The 26,413-nt window shown below is 45.4% G+C and overlaps 1 protein-coding gene across 1 annotated transcript in view; it reads left to right on the forward strand.

Annotated features, from left to right (window-relative positions):
• The window catches only part of LOC138762428 (apoptosis-inducing factor 3), a gene marked incomplete at its 5' end in the record, with an annotated part of 123,597 nt that extends 97,285 nt beyond the window's left edge, over positions 1 to 26,312 (forward strand). Inside the window, 2 exons of the mRNA XM_069936184.1 lie at positions 15,787 to 15,891; positions 25,486 to 26,312. Coding sequence (XP_069792285.1) covers positions 15,787 to 15,891; positions 25,486 to 25,525 — 145 coding nt within the window. The remainder of the gene's footprint in view (positions 1 to 15,786; positions 15,892 to 25,485) is intronic.
• Positions 26,313 to 26,413: the final 101 nt, after the last annotated feature.

A 26,413-nucleotide genomic window follows, 5' to 3' on the forward strand; every position in this document is an offset into this window, starting at 1 on the left:
CACCCACCCTCACCCACACACACACCCATATGCACGCACACACACCGACACCCACACACACACAAAAACATATACACACACACATGCACACCCACAACCACACACATAAACACCCAACCACACACCCACCCACACACACACCCACAGACAAACCGACACACACACATACACCCACACACACATCCACACACACTCACATACACATAACAACACCAACACACACCCACAGACAAACCCACACACACATACACCCACACATACACACACACCCACAAACACTCCCACAAGCACACACACACCCACACACAAACTCCCACACACACGCTCCCACACACACATCCACATACACATACCAACACCAACACAACCACACACACATATATCACACCCACCCACACCCACACACTCACCCATATGCACACACACACACCGACACCCACACCCACACATATCTGCACACCCACACACTCACATTCCCACACACACACATCTACACACACAAACTCACCCACACACACACATACACACACTCACACACACACAACCACACCCACCCACATACACACACTCACACACACACCCACACACACAAACACACACACACACCCGTATACCCAGACACACCCACACATACCTACACACCTACCCACACACACCCACAACCACACACACACATCCACAGACAAACCCATACACACACTCATGCACCCACACACACATTCAAACCCACACACACACTCACACCCACAAACACACTCTAACACACCCACACATACACTCCCCACACACATCCACATACACATACGAACACCAACACACCCACACACACATATCACACCCACCCACACACACACCCATATGCACACACACACACCAACACCCCCCACACACACCCACACAAACACATACATACAAACATGCACACTCACAACCACACACGTACACACCCAACTACACACCCACCCACACACACACAAAAACACATACACACACATGCACACCCACAACCATGCACATAAACAACCAACCACACACCAACCCACACCAACATACACACCCACCCACACACACCCACAGACAAACCGACATACACACATACACCCACACACCCACACACACATCAACACACACACATACACATAACAACACCAACACACACACACCCACACACACATATCAAACCCACACCCACGCATGCACACATACCGACACCCACACACACACAAAAACACATGCACACCCACAACCACATGCATAAACACACAACCACACACCCACCCACCCACACACACACACCCACAGACAAACCGACACACACACATACACCCACACACACATCCACACACTCACATACACATACCAACACCCACACACGCACCCACAGACAAACCCACACACACACACACACACACACACACACATACACCCACACACACACTCACACCCACAAACACACCCACAACCACACACAAACCCACACACAAGCTCCCACACACACACATCCACATGCACATACCAACATCAACACACCCACACACACAGATGTCACACCTACCCACACTCACACACACCCATACCCACGCACACACACCGACTCCCACACACACACAAAAACACATACACACACATGCACACCCACAACCACACATATAAACACCCAACCACACACCCACCCACACCAACACACACACCCACCCACACACACACACCCACAGACAAACCGACACACACACATTCACCCACACACCCACAGACACATCCACACACACACACACATCCGCATACCAACACCACCACACACACCCACAACCACACACACCCACACACAAACTCTCACACACACATCCACATAAACATACCAACACCAACACACGCACACACACATATCACACCTACCCACACCCACACACTCACCCATACGCACGCACACACACCGACATCCACACCCACACACATCCGCATACCCACACACTCACATTCCCACACACACACCTACACACACAAACTCACCCACACACACACATACACACACACACCAACACACACACTCACACACACACCCATACACACAAACACACACACCCGTATACCCAGACACACCCACCCACACACACCCACAACCACACACACACACCCACAGACAAACCCACACACACACTCATGCACCCACACACACACTCACACCCACACACACACACACAAACACACACTAACACACCCACACACACACTCCCACACACACATCCACATACACATACCAACACCAACACACCCACACACACATATCATACCCACCCACACACACACCCATATGCACACACACACACCAACACCCCCCCACATACACACACACAAACACATACATACAAACATGCACACTCACAACCACACACGTACACACCCAACCACACACCCACCCACACCAACACACACACCCAAGCACACCCACAGACAAACCCACACACCCACATGCACCCACACATGCACACCCACAGACACACCCACACACACATATCACACCAACCCACACCCACACACCCACACTCACCCATACCAACACACCGACAGCCACACACACACACAGACACCCACGCACTCTCAAACACATACACACAACCACACATGCACACCCATAACCACACCCACACACACACAGCCACATACACACACACATGCACACCCACAACCACACACATATACACCCAACTAGACACCCACCCACACCAACACACAACCACACCCACACACACACCCACCCACACTCACACACAACACACACGCCTACACACACACCCACCCACACACACACACACTCACATACACACACTCATACACCCACACCCACCCACACACACACCCACTCACACACACACCCACACACACACATTCACATACCCACACACCCACACCCCCACACACACACACTCACATTCACACTTACACACCCACAAACACACCCACACACCCCTCCACCCACACACCCACACAGACACACCCACACTCACACACATACACACACACACGCGTACACACACCCACACACACACACACCTGCATACCCACACACACACACCTGCACACACACACACACATGCACGCGCACACCCTCTACCACACACATACCCACACAAATACCTACACACATACCTACACACCAACCAACCCATACACCCCACACACACATACTCACACACACACCCACACCCACACACACACATCTGCATACCCACCCACACACACACACCCACGCATGCACACCCACACACACACACTCACACCCACACACACACCCACACACACAAACACTTACACACACACCCGCATACCCACACACACACCTACACACACAAACACTTACACACACACCCGCATACCCACACACACACACACACACACACACGCACCCATACCTACACACACACACACCCACACACACACCCACACACACACCCACACATGCACACCCACACACACACCCACACATGCACACCCACACACACACACACACACACACACACACACACACACACACACACCCACACATGCACACCCACCCACACACACACACACACACACACACACACACACACACACACACACACACACACACACACCTTTTAATTAGCATTAATTTAACTAATCAATCGAAATTTAATCAATGACTAAGCTCCAGATTCTGTGCTCCTTCTGTAGCACATACACAAGTTTGGTTAACTGTCCCAGATGACTATCGTCCAATTTATGTTACGTCTCCCCAGCAGCAATTGAGAGACATGTAAACAGATGGGTTAAGTTTAACTCAAAATTTATTAATAATTGTCAATAATATAAGTATCTCAATAAACTCAACATCCAAACATAAGCCTTTATGACAATTATATACTAACAATGGATATTTATAGTGCGTATGTGAAAGAAATACTCAGACCATTACAGTCTAAGCCCAAATAACCCAAAAATAAAACCCCAAGTCAGTCTTGTCACGTAATTCATCAAGAGAACAGTCCACAGAATCTGGTCTCCAGGCTTCAATGTCTTAGTTTAGTTGTGCACAGTTGAACATGGAGAGAGGGGACTTATCATGGAGCAGACTTATGACCTTGGCAGGTGAATACTGGAGACTTTCCTTGGTTTCTCGTGTGGTAACAACCACCTTCAGTATTCTCAGAAGGGAGTTTCTCACAGTGACCTCCTAGTCACTAGCATGAAGTCCGCTCCTCCAAAACCGGCCTTGGGTTATACCAAGTGATTTTTGTGACACCAATTCTCCTTCTCGTAAGGGGACTGGAGAAGCACAGGCCGGACACACGCTCTGGGAATCAGATTGTAAAATCTTCTGTCAGAACAGCAGTGCTGGCACTCTCCAACAGAGCAGTTCAGCCTCCTGCCTTTTTGCTGGTGCTGCCAGCAATCACACTGACAGTTTATTCCTCAATGCACTGGGAATTGTTCAACATTTCTGATTGAAGGAGAGGGGTGGACAACAGCGGGCATGCTCTCAGCGAGCCCAGCGGCTTCATCACACGGCTCTCATGGTTCACACAGCTGTTCAGTTTCCCAGCTCGCTACTCCGCCACGCCATTCAGCGCTTGCTCCTTTCTCCCGCTGCACAGTCAGTCACTGGCCCTGGTCAGAAAGAAAACTGTCCATGGTCCATCATAACATTTTAAATTTAAAAATATAAAACCTTAAATAAAAAAATATATTTAACCCAAAAATTGTAAATAAGTTCCTGACGTTGCATCTCCTTTAAAAGACAATTGGATTAAACCTATTTTGGTGTGTGCTAAATTTGTGTTGTTTTGGCATTGAATGTTCCTTTACAGCAAGTTATAAAATGCCCCCCACTACCCCCCACTCCCCGCTCACCCCAACCTGATGCTGGTGAATGCCCAGCATCATTAGTTACTACAGACCAGCCTGGTTCCTAACCAGATTCATGGAAAGTTCCCACCTGCTGTGGTTCTGCAATGCTGACCAAAGCAGGCCTTCAGACTTTACAAAGATTTGACTTTGGAGCCATAAAACACTTGCATGGAGGTCGGGGAAAGAGGACTAAAAGATATCAGAGCAGAAATAGGCCATTCAGCCCACCGAACCTGCCCCTCCTGAGCTGATCCATTTCCCCACTCAGCCCCATTGCCCGGCCATCTCCCCATAACCTTTGATGCCCTGACTCATCAAGAACCCGTCAATCTTGGCCTTAAATACACCCAATGACCCGGCCTCCACAACCGCCTATGGCATCAAATTCCACAGATTCACCCCCTTCTGGCTGAAGAAATTCCTCCACGTCTCTGTTCTAAGTGGTCGCCCTCCAAGTAGTGCCCTCTTGTCCTAGACTCTCCCACCGTGGGAAACAAGCTTTTTAAATCTACTCTGTCCATGTCTTTCAACATTCAAAATGTTTCAATGAGAACCCCCCCCCCCCCCCCGCCAGTCTCATAAATTCCAATGAGTGCAGGCCAAGAGCTGTCAAACGTTTCTCGTACAATAACCCTTTCATTCCCGGCATCATCCTCGAGAACCTTCTCTGAACTCTCTCCAATATCAAAGCCCAAAACTGCTCACAATCCTCCAAGTGAGGTCTCACCAGGGCCTTATTTAGCCTAAACATCATATCCCTGCTCTTATATTCTATTCCTCTCAAAATGTATGCCTGCATCGCATTTGCTTTCTTTCCCATCAATTCCACCTACAAGTCTAGGCCGTCCTGCACAAGGACTCCAGATCGCTTGGCATCTGGGTACTTTCAATCTTCTCATCGTTTAGGAAATTACTTGCTCAATAATTTTTCCCAACCAAAGTGCATGGCCGGTACACTTTCCAATATTACATTTCACTCACCACTTCTCCTAATCAGTCTCAGTACTTTTGCGGCCAATGTGTTTCATTAACATGATGCCCTGCGTCAGATGCTGTGACCCCTTTGCACTCTCCTGCCCTGTTTGACAATGGCGAGGGGGATGGGGAGGGGCATTAATTGCCTGCCAGCAGTCCTGGATATTTCCTTTGATGATGTAAACACATCGAAATGCTGGAGAAACTCAGCTGGTCTTTTCAGTGTCCATAGGAGACAAAAATATATCACCGACGTTTCGGGCCTGCGCCCTTCCTCAAGGAAAAATCAGAAAAGGCAGGATGTATCAGAAAGTCTCAGAATTCAAACAATGGGGGAGGAATCCAGACCAACAAAAGGTGTTAATTGTCCATGGTCCCGTGCACTGCTGGACTGAGACCACCCATAAATTGGAAGAACAACACCTCATCTTCTGACTGGGCTCCCTCCAACCAGATGGCATTAATAGCGACTTCTCAGACTTCCCACTCCCAACCCCCTGCTTCCCCTGTCGCCTCTCCCTTCCCTGTCTCCTTTCACACAGACATGATAAATTCTACCTCGTCCCTTATCACATCCAATTAACACCTTTTGTTGGTCTGAATTCCTCCCCCGTTGTTAATAATAGGTAATAGGAAAACCAGCCCCTATTATTGTTAATAATAGGTAATAGAAAAGCCAGCCCCAAGGTGGACTTTTTGTAACATCCAAACGGAATTGCAACTGGGTCTATTTGTGCTCACTGCTTGTTCTTTGAAGTCCGGCATTTGCAGCACCGTTGTTTGTTTGAAATTGGGAAATTGTTCATTGCTGCGATCAGGAGGAACGGATTCAGGTCTAAATCGTTAGTGTTCTCTGTAAAATGACGGCCGCACCAAGGTATTTTGGCTGTCTGTTGTCGTTCAGATGGTAGCCAATTTACTCCTAACTGTACGTTCAGCGCTTTGGATCAGCATGCGTTGTGTTAAATGCGCTATGTAAATAAACTACTACTGCTACCACAGGTGTACAGATAAAATACAGTAAAAACCCCGGTATTCGGCACTTAGGGGGGATTACGGCTGCCGAATATGTGAATTTTCCGGTTGCTTGAGACTCACTCAACCAATGCCTAACAAATACACCTTAATAAACAGTTTAAACAGTGCAAAATGTAAAGTAATTTGAAAAAACATTGGTATCATAGCCCTTACCAATGTAAAGTTCATTTTAATCAGGTAATTCCTGTAACTTACAAAATCTAAATTTATATCCGAACCCCAGTTGCTGGTGGTGTAACAGCATTGCACTACCTGCTACGCTAACTGTGCCACCGTCATAATTAATGCCCCCCTCCCCCACCTTTACAGATAAACCTTTACTAATACACTTAACTCCAATAATAACACTCACCAGGCAAGGAGAGGGAGCCACTTTGGAAGAGTCGCCCCCAGCAGCGAGCGGCATCAGCCGGCCCTTCATCCTGGGCGCTGCCATTTTATTCAAACAACGACTTCATTAAAACGTTGTTCAAACAGCTGCCGTGGGCGGGGGGCACGCGACTGGGGTGGGAAGGGCCACGCTCCACTGGTTGAATGTTTGCTCCCATCCTCACCAAGGGGATGTGCGTGGCTTCGGAGAATATCCACTTTTACCATTTTAAAATTTCACTTATATTTATTCACCCTTGTTTGTATTTATTTATTTATTTCCTCTTCCCTTTTTTTTCCCCGTTGCTTGGGGTTGCCGGGTAACGGGGTATTTTACTGTGTTATAGGCATTGGTGTCTAGGTAAAGTGCTAGGCAGAGCATGAACGTATACAGACAGCGGTACATGTGGAGCTAATAGGGAGTGGAGAAGTGAGGTGTATGGGTTTAAGTGTGGGGGTTAGAGGAGCATGTGTCTGGTACAGCAATGGTTATAGAGAACAGGTTGTGGTGAATATAGATGTTGATGTTGCTTGCCAGAGTTTATTTAATCTGTGACATATATAGATGCAAGTTCCCCTGGCTTGCATTATATTTAATTCTTCCATTTAGACTCTGTACACAAATGCCCATTTGGGGCAAGTACACTGGCAGTGAAGAGGTTAAAGAGCTTTAACTTGGAATTATAGAATCAGTAATGAAAATTGAACTGATCTTCATGCCCTGTTTTGATTATCTCTATCCAGAATGACAAAAGCAAGTGTCTGATTTACAGTAGATGGGACGAGGTTACTTCACAAGGTAGAGAACCAGAAGGTGGCCCATCAGCCCATCAAGTCTGCCCCACCATTCCAATCCACCCACTCAGCCCCACTCGACTCCCTGGCCTTCTCCCTGATGCCCCAACTAATCAAACATCCGCCCATCTCGGCCTTAAATATGCCCAATGACTTTTCTTCCAAAGCTGCCTGTGGCAATGAGTACCACAGACTCGCAACCCTCTGGCTAAAGATGGATGATCAGCTCTCCAAAGTCCAACTGTGCCTTGCACAACGGACATGAACCACTAGGGCCTCCCAGCCCACCCAGAGTCTATTATCTGAGCGTGAACTCAGAGGGGAGTATTAGAGAAGCTAATGAGACCAACATGGGTGGCCACTTTATGCTGCAATTGGTATTCTTCTCCACCTGCGGCCTCCTGCCAGTGTACAACTTAGCGACATAGATTGCACTCAATACCGAAATGCAGGGAAATTAGGAACACTCCATTCTGCAGCCAGAGCCTTTTAGCAACTTCCATTTAGACGGATCAAGGGTGACCTATCATCTCTGCTCCGCCTCCATATCCATCACCCCCACGAGCTAACAAAAACCTGACCATCTCTGAACTGACATAATCGCTGTCTTTAATTTTGGTTGATTATATTGTGGATGCTCTAAGGGGTACAAATAGTTCTTCCATGAAGATAAAAATGTTCCATTTCCTATCGCCTTGTTTGTCTGGGAATGCCATTTTCTGTTTACTCGATTGTTTATAAATTTCTCCCGTAATTTATCCATTTACTTTTCACATTCAATTTTATATCTGAATTAGCCATCTTCAAATTGTTATTTGTACCCCTTAAAGTCATCTGTGGTTTGTTTAGATTCCTGGCTCAGCCTATTGAGAAATCTCTAGGCCTTGGTCCATTTTAAATAGTCTTTACCCTCCTTTTGCTCTCTGATTATAACCTCTAATACACTTTAATCTGCTTTATTTTAATTTCCTAGATTCTTCATATAGCTCAGACCATGATTCTTCTAAGATGTTGCATGATCACAGTGTTTCACTTTGATAACAATAGATCCTTTGACAGCCTGTTGTTTGCCGGATTATTCCCATGTGATGTTGTTCTCTTTACAGGTGTGTCTTTGCAAACAGTTGAGACCCAGTTTGTGCTTCTCTTTTATCCTTCTGCTGGTTTATTTTGCAAATGTTGGTTTCGACATTGTTCCCAGATCTAAATATCTCTCTGTATATTAATTGTAATTCTGGCATTTGTATAAAAAAAAGACTCTTCAAAACTATGTTCATGTTTGGAATTTTAGTGGAATGTGCGGTCATGAGGGAAAAAAAATAAAGAACAATAGGGCTCACTTTTGCTCTTCTCATTTTATCCAACGAGGGAAGGGTGGTGGCAAATAGCTGGCATGAACTCAGTGGGCAGAATGGCCACCAATCTGTGCCACAATGATTTTACCAGCATATTCTTGCGTTCTCTTCTCCCCCCTTGAATCCATCATGACCATAATTTCCACATTTTTGTCCGGCATGGTTGAATCTGCCAATTGCAAATTGCTTGCTGCCAGACACATCCATAAACTTCAAGTGCACATCAGCCAAAAAACGCACACCTGTTCAAGCATGGTCGACTGCCAAAGGCTATCCTCTTTGGAGAACTAGCGATAGGCAAGAGGAGCGTTGGTCGATCCTGGCTTCGCTTCAAGGACCTCTGCAAGGGCCACATGAAAACCTTCAAAATCAACACAGAGAGCTGGGAGGACCCAGCCAGAGGCGCTCTTCATCTGCAAGGCGAAGGGGCGATCCGAGTCAGTCTGAGGAGCGGAGAGCTAAGCAAAGAGCAATTCAACGATGCCCGAAATTTGCAGCACCTGGGGCAGAGGCTGCATTTCCAGGATCGGCCTCCAGAGCCACAGTTAACTTGGCTAAACAAACCAGGGACAACCAGAGGTGCGTCAACCATGGTCGATCAAGCCCGGCAGAGGTCAGGAGAGAAAGAAAGTTCATGCATGGCTAGATTTTCAGATCTCAGATTTATCTCAGATTTATTGTTGGAGTACACACGTCACATACAACCCTAAGATTCCTTTTCTACCACTAAACAAAAAGTATATTCATAATAAGATAAACGATTGATCAAGAACTTAGAAATACATTGAAGCATGTCCATACACATGCATTCAATTATTCATGAATACATATAAAAGTGCACCAATGTGCTGTTTCTCTGAGGAACACCCACACGAGAGGACCACTGTTATAATTCTTTCTCCCCAATCATTTAAATTTGCCTTTTGACAGCTCAGGAACAGACATGCACAGTTAAGGGAGCAGACAGGGTTCAGTTCTGGTCCACAAATTATAGGAAGGATATCAATAAGGTAGAGAGGGTGCAGAGAAGATTTACTAAAATGTTGCCTGGATTGCAGTATCCAGAATGCGGAGAAAGATTGAGCAGACTGGGACTTTATTCATTGGAATGTAGAAGGATGAAGGTGGATTTGATAGAGGTATTTAAAATTATGAGGAGGATAGATAGAGTCGATGTGACTAGACTCTTTTCCCTGAGGGTAGGGGAGGGTAGGGTTAGGGGGAAAAAGTTTAGAAGTAACATGAGGGGTAGCTTCTTCACTCAGAGAGTGGTGGCTGAGTGGAATGATCTTCTGGAAGATGTGGTTGCAGCAGGGTCAATTTTGTCATTTAAGAGTAGGTTGGATGAGTGCATGGATGTGAGGGGATTGAAGGATTATGGGCAAAGTAAGTGGGACTAGAGGAGAGGACGTTTCAGTGTGGACTAGAGGGGCTGAGGTGGCCTCTTTCCATACTGTAATTGTTATATACTTATTTGGATGTGAGGAGATTGGAGGGTTATGGGCAAGGTGCAGGTAGGTGGGACTAGAGGAGATCACTTAAATCGGCGCAGACTAGAGGGCCAAGATGGCCTGTTTCCGTAATGTAATTGTTATATGGCTGTATGGTTAAATCCCGGAGATGAAACTCAGTGGAAACTGCCTATCGGAAGGCAGTTAGAAAGTTACCGTTAGTGTCCCTTCCACTAAGAGAGAAGGAGAAGCAAAAGAGAGTGCCTTCAGAGTCGCTGAGTGCCCGTGGATTCGCCTCCAGCCCTCCCACAGCCCCTGCAGCCCTGCAGCCTCACAGTTCAATTCATCGGCTGCCCGAGCTCCAGGTCAAACCTCCGACACGATCAGGATGCCTTCAGCACCCGAGGCCTTTCGGGAGAGCCTCTTGCAGGTGCTGTTGAGCACAGGCGTCGCCATCTCGGACACAGACCTCTGCGGATGTAGGGTTTTATTTCCAAGCACCGTCAGCTCCTTTAATAAGCCGTTTAAAGCATGAATGGAGCTGCCGGATTAGGACCGGGCGGTCGAACCCTATGGAGCAGTGCCATGTCTCCACTCTCCGGGATCCGCAGCTGCAGTAGTGTTACAGGTGCTCCAGCATCTTTTCTTTGCTGTCTCTGAATTAGTACAGATCCATGAGGCTGCAGCTGCAGTATCAATGAATGATGCACAATGGCCGGTTGTGTCACTCACTGCCTGGTGCAGAGGCGCCAACTCTCAGGACAAGAATAAACTCCCGAGGGTTGTTAACTCAGCCTGCGACAGCACAGGCACCAGACTTCACTCCATCAAGGACGTCTACATGAGGTGGTGTCTTAAAAAAGCAGCCTCTATCCTCAAAGACCCCACCACCCAGGTCATGCCCTCTTCACTCTGCTGCCAGTGGGGAAAAGGTACAGGGGCCTAAAAACCAGCACTCAGCAGCACAAGGACAGTTTCTTCCCCGCTGCCATCAGATTCCTGAATGATCAATGAACCAAAGACACTGCCTCACTTTGACTTTTCCTACAACATTTTTATTTATTGTTGTAAGGTGGTTTATGCGAATGTTTGATTTGTGACGCTGCTTCAAATAACAAATTTGTGACTTGTTCACGACAATAAATCCTGATTCTGAACTCTTGCTGTTCCCAATGCCAGTAATCAGTGATGCTCCACATTTCAGAATAAAGTTCTTTCAGGACTGAAGAACCCGCCGATATAAGTTATAAACTTATATTAACATCTTAAGAAAAAGTTTTAGCCTTTACCACGTTGATAGCCAGATGAGCAATTTTTTTGAAATGGAAAAGAGATTCATCCTCTCCTCATACACAGGGGTTACATGGTGTCATGTCCTATTTAAGTTTAGAGAAAATTAGATACGATATCAAAGATAGAAAGCTTCAATTTATGAAATTGTGGGACTATTCTTCGAATTTTCTTATAATTGGAAGAATTAACAATTATTATAATGTTCCTGAAATCAACAATCAGCTCCTTAGTCTTGGTGACATTGAGTGTTGGGGCATCATTCAGACAAGTTTTCAATCTTCCTCCTGTTTGTTGACTCATCCCCTCCCTTTATACAACCCACTACCGTGGTTTCGTCGGCAAATCTGTAGAGGGTGTTATTGTCGTACCGAGCCATACAGTTGTAAGTGTAAAGAGAGATGGAGATGAATGAATTTTTTGCTCTCAAATTAGTATGAATCTTTGGAATTGCCTATCGCCGTAGAATAAAGAGACTGTCAGTACATTCAAGGTTTGAGACAGACTGATTTTCAGGCTGGAGCGGAGTTCTTTGCCTGTTCTCTGGGGGATTTTTCCTTTATTAATTCAAAAGGTGACTGATGCACCATCAATAAATCCAAAAGACTGGAAGTTAGGCAAAACTGATTGGCTTTTATTCTCAATGGAGTGGAACCACGTCCATGCTGTTCGACTGCCCTGGACTGGGGAAGGCGTCGTGGGACAGTCTCCTTCATTCAAGGGTCTGTGGGCAGAGCCACAGGTGCAGTCGGCCAATGGGGTGTTAGATACGCAGAGAGTGGTTTATCACAGTCACCACGATGAGAGGGAGGCATTAGATTAGAGTTAGCTTTCGTTTTTAGGTTTTCCTTTAAAATGGTTGCATGGAGCAATTCAATTAAATGTTTTTGAGGTATTACAAGGAATTATTGATTTTCTCATTGGCTTTTTTTAATGTGTGCTTACTTGTATGCAAATGAATTATTATGTAATTGTCAATTCCATATTAATGCTTAATAAAAAAATATTTTAAAAAGAAAAGAAAGGACTAGAGAGCTTGGGAAATGGGAGCTGGTTCAGGACATCAAGACCCGAAATGTTGACCACCCCTTTGCCTCTGCAGAACCTGCTTGTCCCGTTGAGTTCCTACACCAATTTGTTTTTAGCCCCTTGACTCTGTGCTGCGGAGGATTACGATCACCGCGGTCCTACTCTTAACCTCAACACTGTTTTTACCTGAACCCCAGACCCTTAACTCCCTTACAGTCCAAAAATCAGTCCATCTCAAGCCTTGAATATAATGGCTGTTTCTACGTTATACAATTCCAAAGATTCACAATACTTTGAGGAAAAACAAATCCTCCATCTGCATCTTACGACTGTGTGGTTCAGTCCGACAGTAACACCATCTACAGATCTGTTGACGATACCACAGTAGTGGGTTGTATAAAGGGAGGGGATGAGTCAGCGTACAGTGGGGAGATTGAAAACTTGGCTGAAAGGTGCACCAACAACAACCTTGCACTCAATGTCACTAAAACTAAGGAGTTGATTGTTGGCCTCAGGAAGGAAAAGCCAGAGGGATCCAATCCAGTGATCATTGGGGGATCAGAAGTGGGGAGGGTGAGCACATTTAAGTTTTTATGAGACACTATCTTGGAGAATCTTTCCTGGCCCCAACACACCAATGCCATCATGAAAAAAGCATGTCAGTGCCTCTACTTCCTCAGGAGTTTGCAGAGGTTTGGTACGACATCAGAAACCCTGCAAATTTCTACAGAGGTGTGGTGGAAAGTGTGCTGACTGGCTGCATATTGGTCTGGTATGGGGGTCACCAATACCCCTGAGTGAAAAGCCCTTCATAAGGTAGTGGACACAACCCAGAACATCACAGGCAAAACCCCACTATTGAGGACATCTACAAGAAATGCTGCAGTCGGAGAGCGGCTGCAATCGTCAAGGATCCACCCAGCACGCGCTCTGTTCTCGCTGCTACCATTGGAAAAGAGGTATCGGTGCCACAAGACTCGACCACCAGGTTCAGTTCCAGCTGCTACTCCTCCACCATCAGACTCCTCAATGACAAACTCAATCAGGTCTCTGATTTGAGCATTTTAATGATTTTCTTTTTTATTCTCTGTATATTGCACAGTCAGTTTGTTTACATCATTATCTGTTGACAGTTCTTTATTTGTTTACATGTTTACGCAGTGTATAGATTTTTTTTCCTCTAGTAATGTGGAATTCTTCCATGCCCACAGGAAAAGGAATCTCAGCCTTGTTAGTGATGTCATGTATGTTCTTTGACAATAAACCTGAAATCTGAATGAGACAATTTTTCTTACAATCCTCCAGGAGGGGAAAGAATCTCTCATCATTTATTCTATCCAGAGCTCTTCGGATTTTCTATGCCTCAGTTAAGACAGCGTCTTGTTCTTCTGAATTGTACTGAGTGGTGTTGGTTTCCAGCAACAACAATTCAAGACTTGTGCGCCTGAACCTCCAGGAACTGAAGTCCCACAATTTTACAAAGTTCTGTCAGCTGAGGGATGTTGGGGTTGATTCATGGTGACTCCAATGTTCCCTTGGCTCTTCGCGGTTCCATACTGAATGTTTAGCCCTCAGCCCTATTAAATTTGGTTGGGCAATCAACTGACTGCAAAAGGCTCCAAGATGACCAAATTGCTTGGGGTTTTGGCTATGGTGATTTAAAAAAAAAGATGCTTTTACGATTAATGCATGCACACTATCTACACCAGTGGTTCTCACCCTTTCTCTTTCCACTCACACCCCACTGTAAGTAATCCCTATGCCATCGGTGTTCTGTGATCAGTTAGGGATTGTTTAAGGTGAGTGGAAAGAAAAAGTTTGAAAGCCCCTGTTTTAATCATCCCTCATTGACTCGTTATGTGCACAGTTTCAGAACTCCAAAGGAAATGGGCCAATGACAATTTTTCTCAGGTCAAATATTACAGTAACAATCGGGTCTAGAGCAGTGATTCTCAACCTTCCCTTCCCACTCACATTCCACCTTAACCAATCCCTTACTAATCACAGAGCACTGATGGCAGAGGGATTAATTAGAGTGGGAAGAGAAAGGTTGAGAACCCCTGCTCTACAGTAAAACTCTCTGATATCTGGCATCTATGGGGATTGGTAGATGCCGGAGAAGTGAATTTTCCAGCTGTTTGAGATTGTGTGTGGCGTGATTGGCGAACTAACCACCAGTTTTAAACTTTTGTATTTTTTACCTATTCATTTTCTGCAATTTTTTTTTTTGCCGGTTGCTTGAATTCCGGATAATGCGGATTTTACTGTTTTTTTTTTATATGTCTGAGGATATCCAAAGATCCAACCATACTGATTGTTTCAACATCAGAAAAAAATCTTCTGGAACCTGGATATCTGGTATAAGATTCTCAGACCAAAGTTTAACCATTCATTTGTGAAAAGATAGATTTGAAAATGAGGGCTTGTTTGCTAGCACCTCCGATGTTTTGTTCGCCCTGCACAGTAGGTTCATGGAGGCCAAACGAGGATAGATGGTGGTACATGATTCCCTCTTCATCATCATCTTTCATATACCTTTTTTTCGCTCCAATATTTCACGAAACAAATTGCTTATTGATAAAAGAACATTGCATTAATTTTGTGTTCTTATTCTCCAGGAGCGATGAGGTGGTCGCTGTGTCTAGCATGAACTATGACCCGATTGTGTCCAAAGTAGCAGAGGTTATGGCATCTGGGAGGACAATCAAGAAGAGGGATGTCGAGTAAGTGGCGCAACAGGGCTTTTGGGGCAGGGTAAGGGGGATAGAGAGGTCGCTGTGGTTAATGAAGACAATGGTATGAACAGAGGCTTTCACGAAACAGTTGCGAAACCCTCACCTGCTGTGATGTGAGGAACAAGTCTGGCGGGTTCGAGAAGCAGTGAGGCTGAACTCAAAGCGATTGTAAAAAAAGACCTTCATTTACCCATGAGGTCACAACAGGGACTGCACACACACACACATGCACACACCCACAGGCACATGCACACGCACATGAACGCACACATGCACATGCACACACGAACACACATGCACACAAACGTGAGCGTGCAACACACTTTCATTGGACACAATTAACAGCCAGTAATCACCACCCACCATGATCTAAAGAATATAGCAAAGAGATGCAACAACAGTACCTGCCACCCCTTGATCTGGTGCAGGTACGACACCTGATTAGTTTGAAAAAAAAGAATTTACAATGACCGATTCATACACATGCCCTACGATAATGTTTCCAGCGTCATCTATGGCTCATGACCTGAAGTGGAGCTCGGGTTCATCCTGAGGGGAAAAGAGCCCCAGCTACTCCACGCACTGGGCTTTATATCCCCAGACTGCCATCAGAGTCTGGCTCAGGTATACCCAAAATAGGACAGTAGCGAGTTGCCTATGTCTTCAAATGAGCCAATGGCAAGGTGTGTGCTCACTGTGGGTAGTCTCGACCTTGACTGGCAGGTGTGGTGGCTTCCAACCAGGTTCCCGTCAGAGGGGAGGGTCACATGACCCTCCATACTACACATGTTTCCAATCAGTTGAATCGGGGTGACTCTCCATCCCAGATGAACAACTGGTTTCAATGAACAGAGCCAAAAGCGTTTAATTTATTCTTCGCTTGAGCACCCCCTGCATTGCTGGAGCTGATTGGCGGAAACCACCAGTTTCCTTCCCTCAGCTCTCCACCCAGGCTGACTCCCAATACACGTTACAATCTGAATCATGACACATGTTAAGGAGACTCTTTCTCTTCCCTAGTTCTTGGTGAACTCTTCTTCCACCTCTTATAATGCCTTCATGTAAGCCATGCCAGAAACAGATCCTGTCTAAGAATGCTTAGACTTTTCCCACCAATTTACATTTCTGTTTAATCCTCACCTTCCTGAGAAATGACAATAAAAACCCTGGCATCCAGTACCTATGGGGTTTGGTTGATGCTGGCTAAGTGTGTTTTCCGGTTGCTTGAGACTTACTCCTACAATGCCTAACTAATACAGTTACATTAAAAATAAGCAGTTTAAAAGACAAAAATACTACACTGTACTTACACTGAACAAACCTTGCTAGCATGAATGTATAAACTGTAAAGCACTTTACTTTATTTTTAGTCATATTCATTGAAAACATTTAACCGTCACTGCATCTGCAGGTTTCTCCCCCTCCACAGAGCCGCCCGAAACACGAACAATAACATTATAGATAATTACCGCCCCCCCCCCACCAAGTTTACTGATGAAGCCTCTGACCAGGGCAACTCTCACTAAGCAGGGATAAGGAGATACTTTAAGAGAGTTGCCCTCAACCAGCTCTTCATCCTGGGCGATGCCACTGCTATTTCACTCAACTTTATTCAAACAGCTTTGTGGTAAACCACTGTAATGCATAATAATCTGGTCAAGCATGCCCATTGGCTGGTTGTACCTGTGGCCCCTCCCCACAGACTCCTGTATCAAGGTCAACAGGCCCTCAGTGCAGGGCAGCCGAACAGTATATCCTCAAGCAAATTAATGATTTCTCCATAATAGTCTCCTGAAGGATTGATGGTGCATCCCCGCTGCTCCGAGCAAAGCCTTGGCCAAGGAACTTGCTGGCTGAATACTTCCTCCCATTTTCACCAAACCTTGACGTGCTACTTTAGAGAACACTTACCTTCAAAATTTTAAACCTGCGTATTTTTTACCTGTTAATTTAATCTTATTTATTTTCCTCAATTTTTTTTTTTGCCAGTTGCTTGAATTCCAGATGCCACTTCTGTGGGAAAAGTAGTGCTTAAATTGTGATGCGTGACCCGTGATGATTAATTAGCCGGGGCTGGAAGGGACCGGTCGTTCTTCTGCAGTTCATGAATTTTCTATTCTCATACATTTATCCAGATTCCGAGGCTCAAATAGATAATTCACTGCTCAAGATAGAGTTGTGGGCAACTTTCCACATGCGTTTTGTATGGCCAAATCCTTGCCTGCAGAAAGCATCTGGGTCACTGGGGCGGTTTTGTCAGTGACGACAAGTGTTCGCACAATGCTCACCTCAAGCAATATCTTTTTCTTCCCCGTTTCTGTGCTCTCAATCTTAAGGATATTTGTACGACGTGGCTGGTAGGTATGAGTATGAGAGTTTTATTCTTTAATATTACACATACACCACTGATAAAAGTCTGGCCACTGCTGGGAATGTGTAGTTAGTCCCGAGCCTAATTTGATCAGCGGTTGTGAACCTAACTGTTGCATGTCTGTACACGCTTTATGTGCATCTCACTTTTCCCCCGTAATATGTTTAGCTTTCAGTCTGAGTCATTGGGTTAGAGGGCTCCAGGGAGTATTTTCCTTCAGCTGCTGTTGCAAAGAGTTTGTTCCAGAATCGCACTCAGGCTAATGATGTTGCTCATGGAGTCAGAGGATTCTGCAACACGGAAACAGGGTCTTTGGCTCAACATAGCCCTGCTGGCCAAGCAAGTCCCATTTGGCTGCGTTTGGCCCTCATCCCTCTGGACCAGCCATTCTTGATTTTATGCCCTCTCTCTCCACCACCGACCCCCCCCCTCCCCCACCAAGGACTCTGCTCCGCTGAAAAGTTTGATTAAATTCTGGGTCCTTCAGGTAATGCTTGATGGCATAAAGAATCATTTGGAGCTGAGCAAGAAGAGTGAAACAGAAAAACAGGGAAATTTGTCTCATCTTACAAAGCATAGCTGGAGGCATATTACTCTTACAGAAAGCTGCACGATACAGACAGATATAGAAAAGGGAATTCTCAAACCATCAATTAGAAATACACCCTAATATGGTCCATCTCAACAAGTGGAGCCATAACTTTATTCCATTGCTACGAGGTATATTATATTTTATATAATATGTTTTTAAAAGAGATAGATTGTGGGGGATTTAGTGTGTAGGTCACCTCATAAAAAGACATTAACATTTCACAAAAGACATCTCATTTAAAATACGAGAGCTTTGGCTGAAGCCAGATATTCAGGCACTAGTAATTTTGCAAAGACAATGGAACTGCTTTGATAAAGAATTTTAAAAGCAGTTGCAAATGGAAAAATCTGGGCTCAGGAGGTTGATAAGATCTTTCAAAGATTGGGTCTGGAGCCTTGGGGGGGGGGTGTCATGTGGTTTTGCAAGCAGAGAGAGAGAAAAACGTGTGATTCTTTAGAGAGAGAGAGTTCTGCAGTGGCTTTTAAGGCTGCAAAATGGGCACTGTCAGCTTGTTGAAAACCCCATTCTGGAGATGGGTTGTGAGTTTTGAATTCAGCCTGTTGTGGTCCTTACAAGAGGAAAGGCTGGCTAGAGCATTTTTCCTGAAATAAGGGAAACTCAAGGAACTCTGTGCTGACCTGGAAGAAGAGATTATCATTTGGAAAGCCCATGATGCAGCAAATTTCTTTGACAAGACACTGAAGAGGCTGATTGGAGGGAATCAGCTTATGTCCAACGAGCAACGAATTTCTCTCTGAAACCAACAAGAACCTTTCTGAGCAGTAACCAAACACCTTTAAGCACCAGACCCTGGTGAAAATTCATAAATGTTGAATTTTGTGCACAGTATAAGAACTACCTGATACCAGTGAACTTGGAGGAATGAGAAGTGAGATTGGACTGTGAATCAAAGAACTTTCCTGAACTTATATACACATTACATACATGTGCGCTTAGAATTAGAAAAGGGTTAAGTTAAGTTAATAGTAATAAGTTAAAGTTTGATCCTGTTTTTATGCTTAAAGAAAATTTAAAGGAACTTTTGTTTAAGTAACCATTTGTGAATTTGTATTGCTGCTGGGTTTTGGGGTCCTCTGGGCCCTAACACCTTCTTTAATGGACACCAACTCAATCAAAATGGCAAGTGAGAAAGCAGATTTTTGCCCTTGACGCTTTAAACCAGCCATTCTCGGCCTTGATCCCTTGATGAAGGGCTCGAGCGCGAAATGTCAGTTATGTATCTTTACCTTGGCTACATGAAGGAACTCCAGCATGTTACACTCTCAACCTGGTGTTAATTTTGGCTGTGGCCTCTTCCCTTCAGAACTCTGCTCAAAGTTTATGGGCCCCCCTTCCCGGCAAAGCAGCTAAATTTAGTTGATACATTAAAAAAAAATTTAAATTTCTATGATTTCATTCAGTGCCTCACCACATGCTGTGGCCCTGAGGGGAGCCGTCCAACATCCGTTGCTGCTTTTAACATTTCGTACCCACGTTTCTCTCCACATGACTTTTGAATCTCACAGTGATCCCTACTTCTACTGTTCCCCCTGGCACCTCTGTGTAATGCAAGAGCCTCTCACCTTTAAATCTTTGATCTCCAAGTTTGGGATTCGCCTTGTCTGGGAAGAAAGACTGTGATTATTGACCCTCATGACTTTATAAACCTCTCCAACGTCACCCCTGCCCTGCTCCGTGATCCAGAGAGAAAAATCCCAGCCAATCCCGTCTCTTTATCTCAAACTCACCAGCCCCAGCAATGTTCTCGTGAATCTTTCCTGCCTCCATGACATTTTCCTGACAGCTGGGTGAACGAAATGGAGCACAAGGTGCATCTTTCCAATGTCCTGTACGGTGATAACATGACCTCCCTGCTCCTGCCCTCCCGGTCCGGATCGATGAACACAAGTGTGCCACATGACTGCTTCAATCCCCACCCCCTCCCCCCACCCCCCACCTCACACCACTTTCATAGAACTATGTAGCTGTATCTCTCTGTCCTACTAGGCCCAACCATTCCCTATATAAGTCCTATCCTGGTTTAACCTACCAAATTTCAGCTCTGGTTAAATTCCATCTATATAACCAAATAACAATTACAGTATGGAAACAGGCCATCTCGGCCCTTCTCGTCTGCACTGATTTGTGAACTCCACTAGTCCCTGTCCTACCTGCTCCCTGTCTGTAACCCTCCAATCCCCTCACATCCATGCACTCATCCAACCTTCTCTTAAATGACAAAATTGACCCTGCTTGCAACCACCTCTTCTGGAAGGTCATTCCACTCAGTCACCACTCTCTGAGTGAAGAAGCCCCCTTTCATGTTACTTCTAAACTTTTTCCCCCCTAACCCTTAACTTATGACCCCTCATTCCAATCTCACCTACCCTCAAGGGGAAGAGCCCATTCACATCTACTCTATCTATCCCCCTCATAATTTTATATACCTCTATCAAATCCCCCCTCAACCTTCTAACTTCAATGAATAAAGGCCCAGTCTACTCAATCTGTCATTGATTTTTCCACATTCCCAGTTCATCTAGATCAGTGGTTTTCAAACTGCCCCCCTAAACAGATTGCGCCGGATTCGGACCTGGCTCGCTGGCACTGTAACAGCTTTGTGCTAAGTACTAGACTAACCCTTGCAGTCTTGTTGACTGGCTGCCATGTTTAAAGTTGATGCTTCTCTGATTGTAAAGTTTGTAATAAGTTGGGGGTGAGCAGGTAAGTTAGCAGCTCGCAATTTAGCACATCTTCTTGTGGGAAACCATGCTGTTGGATCCTGTCGCGATCGAGCAATTGATTAGGAGGACCCAACTTGGCTTTTCGTAGTTTAAAATGCTGTAACCTCAATGTCTGCACCCAAGATGGCAGCGGCTGTGCTCAGCAGTAGGCATGGGGGGGAGGGAGGGGTTCCAAACTGCAGGGGAGCAGCGGACCAGCGCAGCAGACCAGGAGCAGGAAGGAGACCCGCCAATGAGGAGAAGCAGAGGAAACGGCCGAACGGGATGGTGCCCATGGCAGACCAGTGAGGGGCTCGGCGCTTGAGGTGGTCCTCGACCTGCGGACAAGGTGCTCTTAGGGCTGGGACTCCGGAGGGTACTAAGGGCAAGAAAGGCTACGAAAGGTACTTGGTGCTGAAGGCTTCCTGGTCGGGTCGGAGCTATGGGATTGGGGCTTGAGGTGGTCGATGGATCATACAGGGGTCTGTGTGGCTGCAGAGGTTGTGGGAGGTGAATCCACGGACCTCAGTGACTCCGCAGTCCTCTCTTTTGCTTCTCTCTCTTACTATAATGGAGACTCTTTGTAGAAGGCAATTTCATGTAATATTGCATCTTCGGTATTACATTTCAATAAAGGAATCTTAAATCTTGAAAACCTAGCCTCAAGGTAAAGATCTGACAGTCTGGCAGTATTGAATGCCTGGAGCAATTATCCAAGGTCAGATGTTGCGTTAAAATTTTGTTTAACGTTTTTCTAATCCCAAATCAAGCCCTCGACCCTTCAAACCAAGTATAGGTGTTGAGTTCTGACCGATGTTAGAGGCAATGGTTTCATGAAAAAGTTAGAAATTTGGTGCTTTGGATAAAAGCCGGTTTATTATATCGATTGATGACTGGGGTGATCTGAGGCACCTTTGATCTCATTCTCAACAAGGGGGGGAAGCAAATGCCCCCCCCCCTCTGGGCAGGAAGGAGCACAGCACATTTAAGGGGGGTGGGGGGCTCTCAGAATGAAATCAGAAAGTGCTTTTTACATTTTTTACACAGTTGGCAGGAAAGAAATATGGAAGAAACCAACCAGATGACGGCTTCTCAGGGAAGGGGGCACATAAACTTTGAGCAGAGTCTGAAGGGGGCCATAGCCAAAATAAAGATTGAGAAGAGCTGGTTTAAAAGTGTCATTTTTGATTGTTTCCTTCCCAAAAGAAGAGCATTTCAACTGGGTTCAACCATGCGAGTTGATCGTACTCAACTACTGACGTCTCAATCACGTGTTGCTGAAGAATCAGTGATAAGTCAAGGATCCCCACCAATGTCATCACAGCCGTACCAAGGATCCCATCAATGCCATGACAGCCATACCAAGGTTCCCCATCAATGCCATCTCAGCCATACCAAGGATCCCCACCAATGCCATCACAGCCATACCAAGGTCCAACACCTATGGCACCAGTTCAAGGTCTATTTGCTCCATTGACAACAAGACAACCAGTCTCAAGCCATCCTGGACAAGACAATATAATATCACTCATAGGGAAACAAAATGAAATTTCTGCTGTTAGCACAGCAACAAGGTTCATACAGTTTACCTAAGAAGGAAATTCCAGTTTTTAATGGTGATCCATGACAATATCAGACGTTCATGAATTCCTTTGATTGAATTAGGTGTCCATCGTAAGAAAGCAAGAAAGTAATGGCTCAGCTTGTTGGGAAGAATAATTAGGGGTGTATTTCTAATTGCTAGTTTGAGAATTTAGTGCCGATATTTTCGGCTATTCATTGTAAGATGAGACAAGTTTCAGTTTTCTGTAATACAAAGAACAGCTCTGCTCAAAACTATTCTTTCTTTTTAATAGCTTATTTAAAATTTTTGACCATGCAAGTACAAAATTAAAATACAAGTGCAAAAGTAAGTCCAGTATTTTATTCCATGATGGTTGCCACACCCACCCAAGAAAAAAAAAGCCCAAAGAAGAGTTGATACAAAGAAAAAGCAAGAAGATGAGGAAAAAGCAAGCAGGGTGGATGGTTGAAAAGGGCTCCACGCTCCACCGATCCCAAACTGATGCTCTCTGGAGGAGATCAACGCAGGCCTCAAGGATTAGGCAGGACGCAGTTAAAGATTTACACCTGAAAACTGTAAATGTGGATGCCGAACTTGTAAAAATATGTCGTGCTTATTGCTTAAGCTGTAGGTAATTTTCTCCAGGGGAATACAACGATGCACATCTGCGTTCCAACGTGCCGGACCTGGATGTGGATCAGACTTCCGTGCTCTGCATTTTCTAGAGACTGTTTACACAATTTTAACAAATCCTGTGTGATTATTTAGATAATTTCAGCTTTGATCTTATCCTTCCCCAGTAAGAATAATTCTGGGTTTTGTGGAAATCGAATTCCTGTAACCTGCTCTCAGAAATCTCCTATAGATCGACCCAAAAAGGTCTCACTTGAGAACATGGCCAGGTCGGATGTAGAAAAGTTCCTTCCTCTTCACCACATCTAAAACATCAGTCTGATGTCTGAACTTAATTTATTTAGTTTCTGTGGTGTGAGATATAGTTGATGCAGAAAACTATATTGATCGTGTTGGTCATATTATCCCAACATAGTTCTGACCAGGATTCCTCATCTATTCGTACATTGAAGTCTGATTCAAGTGTTTCTTTATGCCCATCAGGCATTACCTGAAGGACCATGAATGTAATCTAACTGCCCTCTTCCAATCGCAGCATTTGTTTGTTGAAACAAGACATTGGCCATGCCTTCATAAACTAGTCCGTCTGTGTAATGGATACAATCATGAGGGGTCACGATATTTCTCTCGGGCTAGGCTAGATGTAGTTGTGACTTTTAAAAGACATTTAGACAGGTACTTGGATAAGAAAGGTTCGGAGGGATTTTGGCCTCCAGATAGCAGCCAGGTCAGCATATGTGAACTGTTCTGTTTAACTTTGACACTGTGGTGCCCAGTAGCACTCACATCTTCTGTGATTAAATGCTTTGAGAGGTTGGTCCTGGCCAGAATTAACTCATTCCTAAGTAATAAACCTGCACCCACTGCAATTCACCTACCGCCATAAGCGTTCCACTCAGCCCTGGATCACATAGACAACAGCCACACGTATTTCAGGCCAGCCTTCAACATCATCATTCCCTCAGCACTGGTCAACAAGCTTCAAACCCTGGGCCTCTACATCCCCCTCTACAACTGGATCCTTGACTCCCTCAAATTCTATCTGCAAATTTACCGACGACACCACGGTTGTCAGCAAAATCGTGGATGGCAATGAGGAAGCGAACAGGAGGGGGATAGATCAGCTCATTGAGTGGTGTCACACGAACAACCTTGCGCTCAATGTCAACAAAACCAAGTAGATGATTGTGAACATCAGGAAGGGGAGACCAGGAGAACACGAACCAGTTATCATTGAGGGGTCAGCAGTGGAGAGGGTTAAGAACTTCAAATTCCTGGCCATCAACATCTCTGAAGTTCGAACCTGGGGCCATCGTGTTGATGCAATCATGAAGAAGGGGAGAGCCTGATTGGCATAGTGGTTAGCGCAACGCCGTTACAGTGCCAGCGATCGGGACCAGAGTTCAGATCCTGCATTCTCTGTAAGGAGTTTGTACGTTCTCCCCATGTCAGTGTGGGTTTTCCCCGGGGGCTCCAGTTTCCTCCCACCATTCAAAACGTACCAGGGATGTAGGTTAATGGGGTGTAAATTTGGAGACACAGGCTTGTGGGCCGAAATGGCCTGTTACCGTACTGTAGGGCGAAATTCTTTCTTCCTGACGTGCAGCAGAATATCCTGCCCAAAGCTTGTTATTGCATTTAAGATGGTGACTTTATCAGACAAAGTGTACAATGACCCTGGGACCCCTTTGTCTTTCAGGACTGGTGACATGTCTTGGCTCTTTGGCAAAGGGACATAGTGGAATCTGCCAATGGGATCTGCACCCTGGGCAAAGCAGCAGCTTTGGAATGGCTCTCACTTGGACAATCCTTCCTGGAGCATGAAATCACCAGCAGTAGGTTGCGCTGTGCTGAGAGGGGCAAATATGCTGGGGGTTGGGGGTGGGTGGAGAAGGGTTAGGAACATGCACTTTAGTCCAGAACAGCCAAGCCCCTTGGCAGCTGCTGTCTTTTCTGAACCAAAGTGGCTGTCTCCGAACTTAAGGGGCACGATCGTCTGCAGTGAGCAGAAGGTCAGCCTTGTAGCTCAGCAATTCTTGACGCATGAGGACTCACCAAATAACAATATAGTCGAAAGAGAGCAAAGCAGTTCCTTACTCGAGTGTGCCAACCAAGGATGCCAGGCCCACCCTTAACCCTACCCTGACAGTGGCCCCTGCTGCATGTTCCACCCTGCCCACACATTGCCAAGAGCGACCCACTCTGAATATTACCAAGGGTCCATGGCTCACGACATTGAGGAACTGGTGGTCACAGAATGACCAGAACGAGGCTCTTATACATTGACCATCTAAAAAGACTGGTGTAGCTTCTTTTAAACCTGTTAAGCAATAATGAAATATGTACTTAAGATATACGAAGTCCTGTACATGGTTCTTTCAGACGATGTTCTGACATCCTTGCTGATCCTCGTAAGCATGTTTCAGCTTCAAACATAATAAAAGGGACTGGTCAAGATCTGGCCATTCGGTAATGCTGTTATTCTAATCATTTGGAATTCTGTCAAAACATTTTTTTAAATTAAACCTCAACTGACATCTGCCCATTTCAAGGTACGTGTTGACCAATGATCTGTGGTTATTGTTGTGCAGTGGGAAAGAACAGCCAATTTATCTGTTGTAAATCTC

This window comes from Narcine bancroftii, chromosome 4 (assembly GCF_036971445.1).
Source record: "Narcine bancroftii isolate sNarBan1 chromosome 4, sNarBan1.hap1, whole genome shotgun sequence".
Taxonomy (NCBI): Eukaryota; Metazoa; Chordata; class Chondrichthyes; order Torpediniformes; family Narcinidae; genus Narcine; species Narcine bancroftii.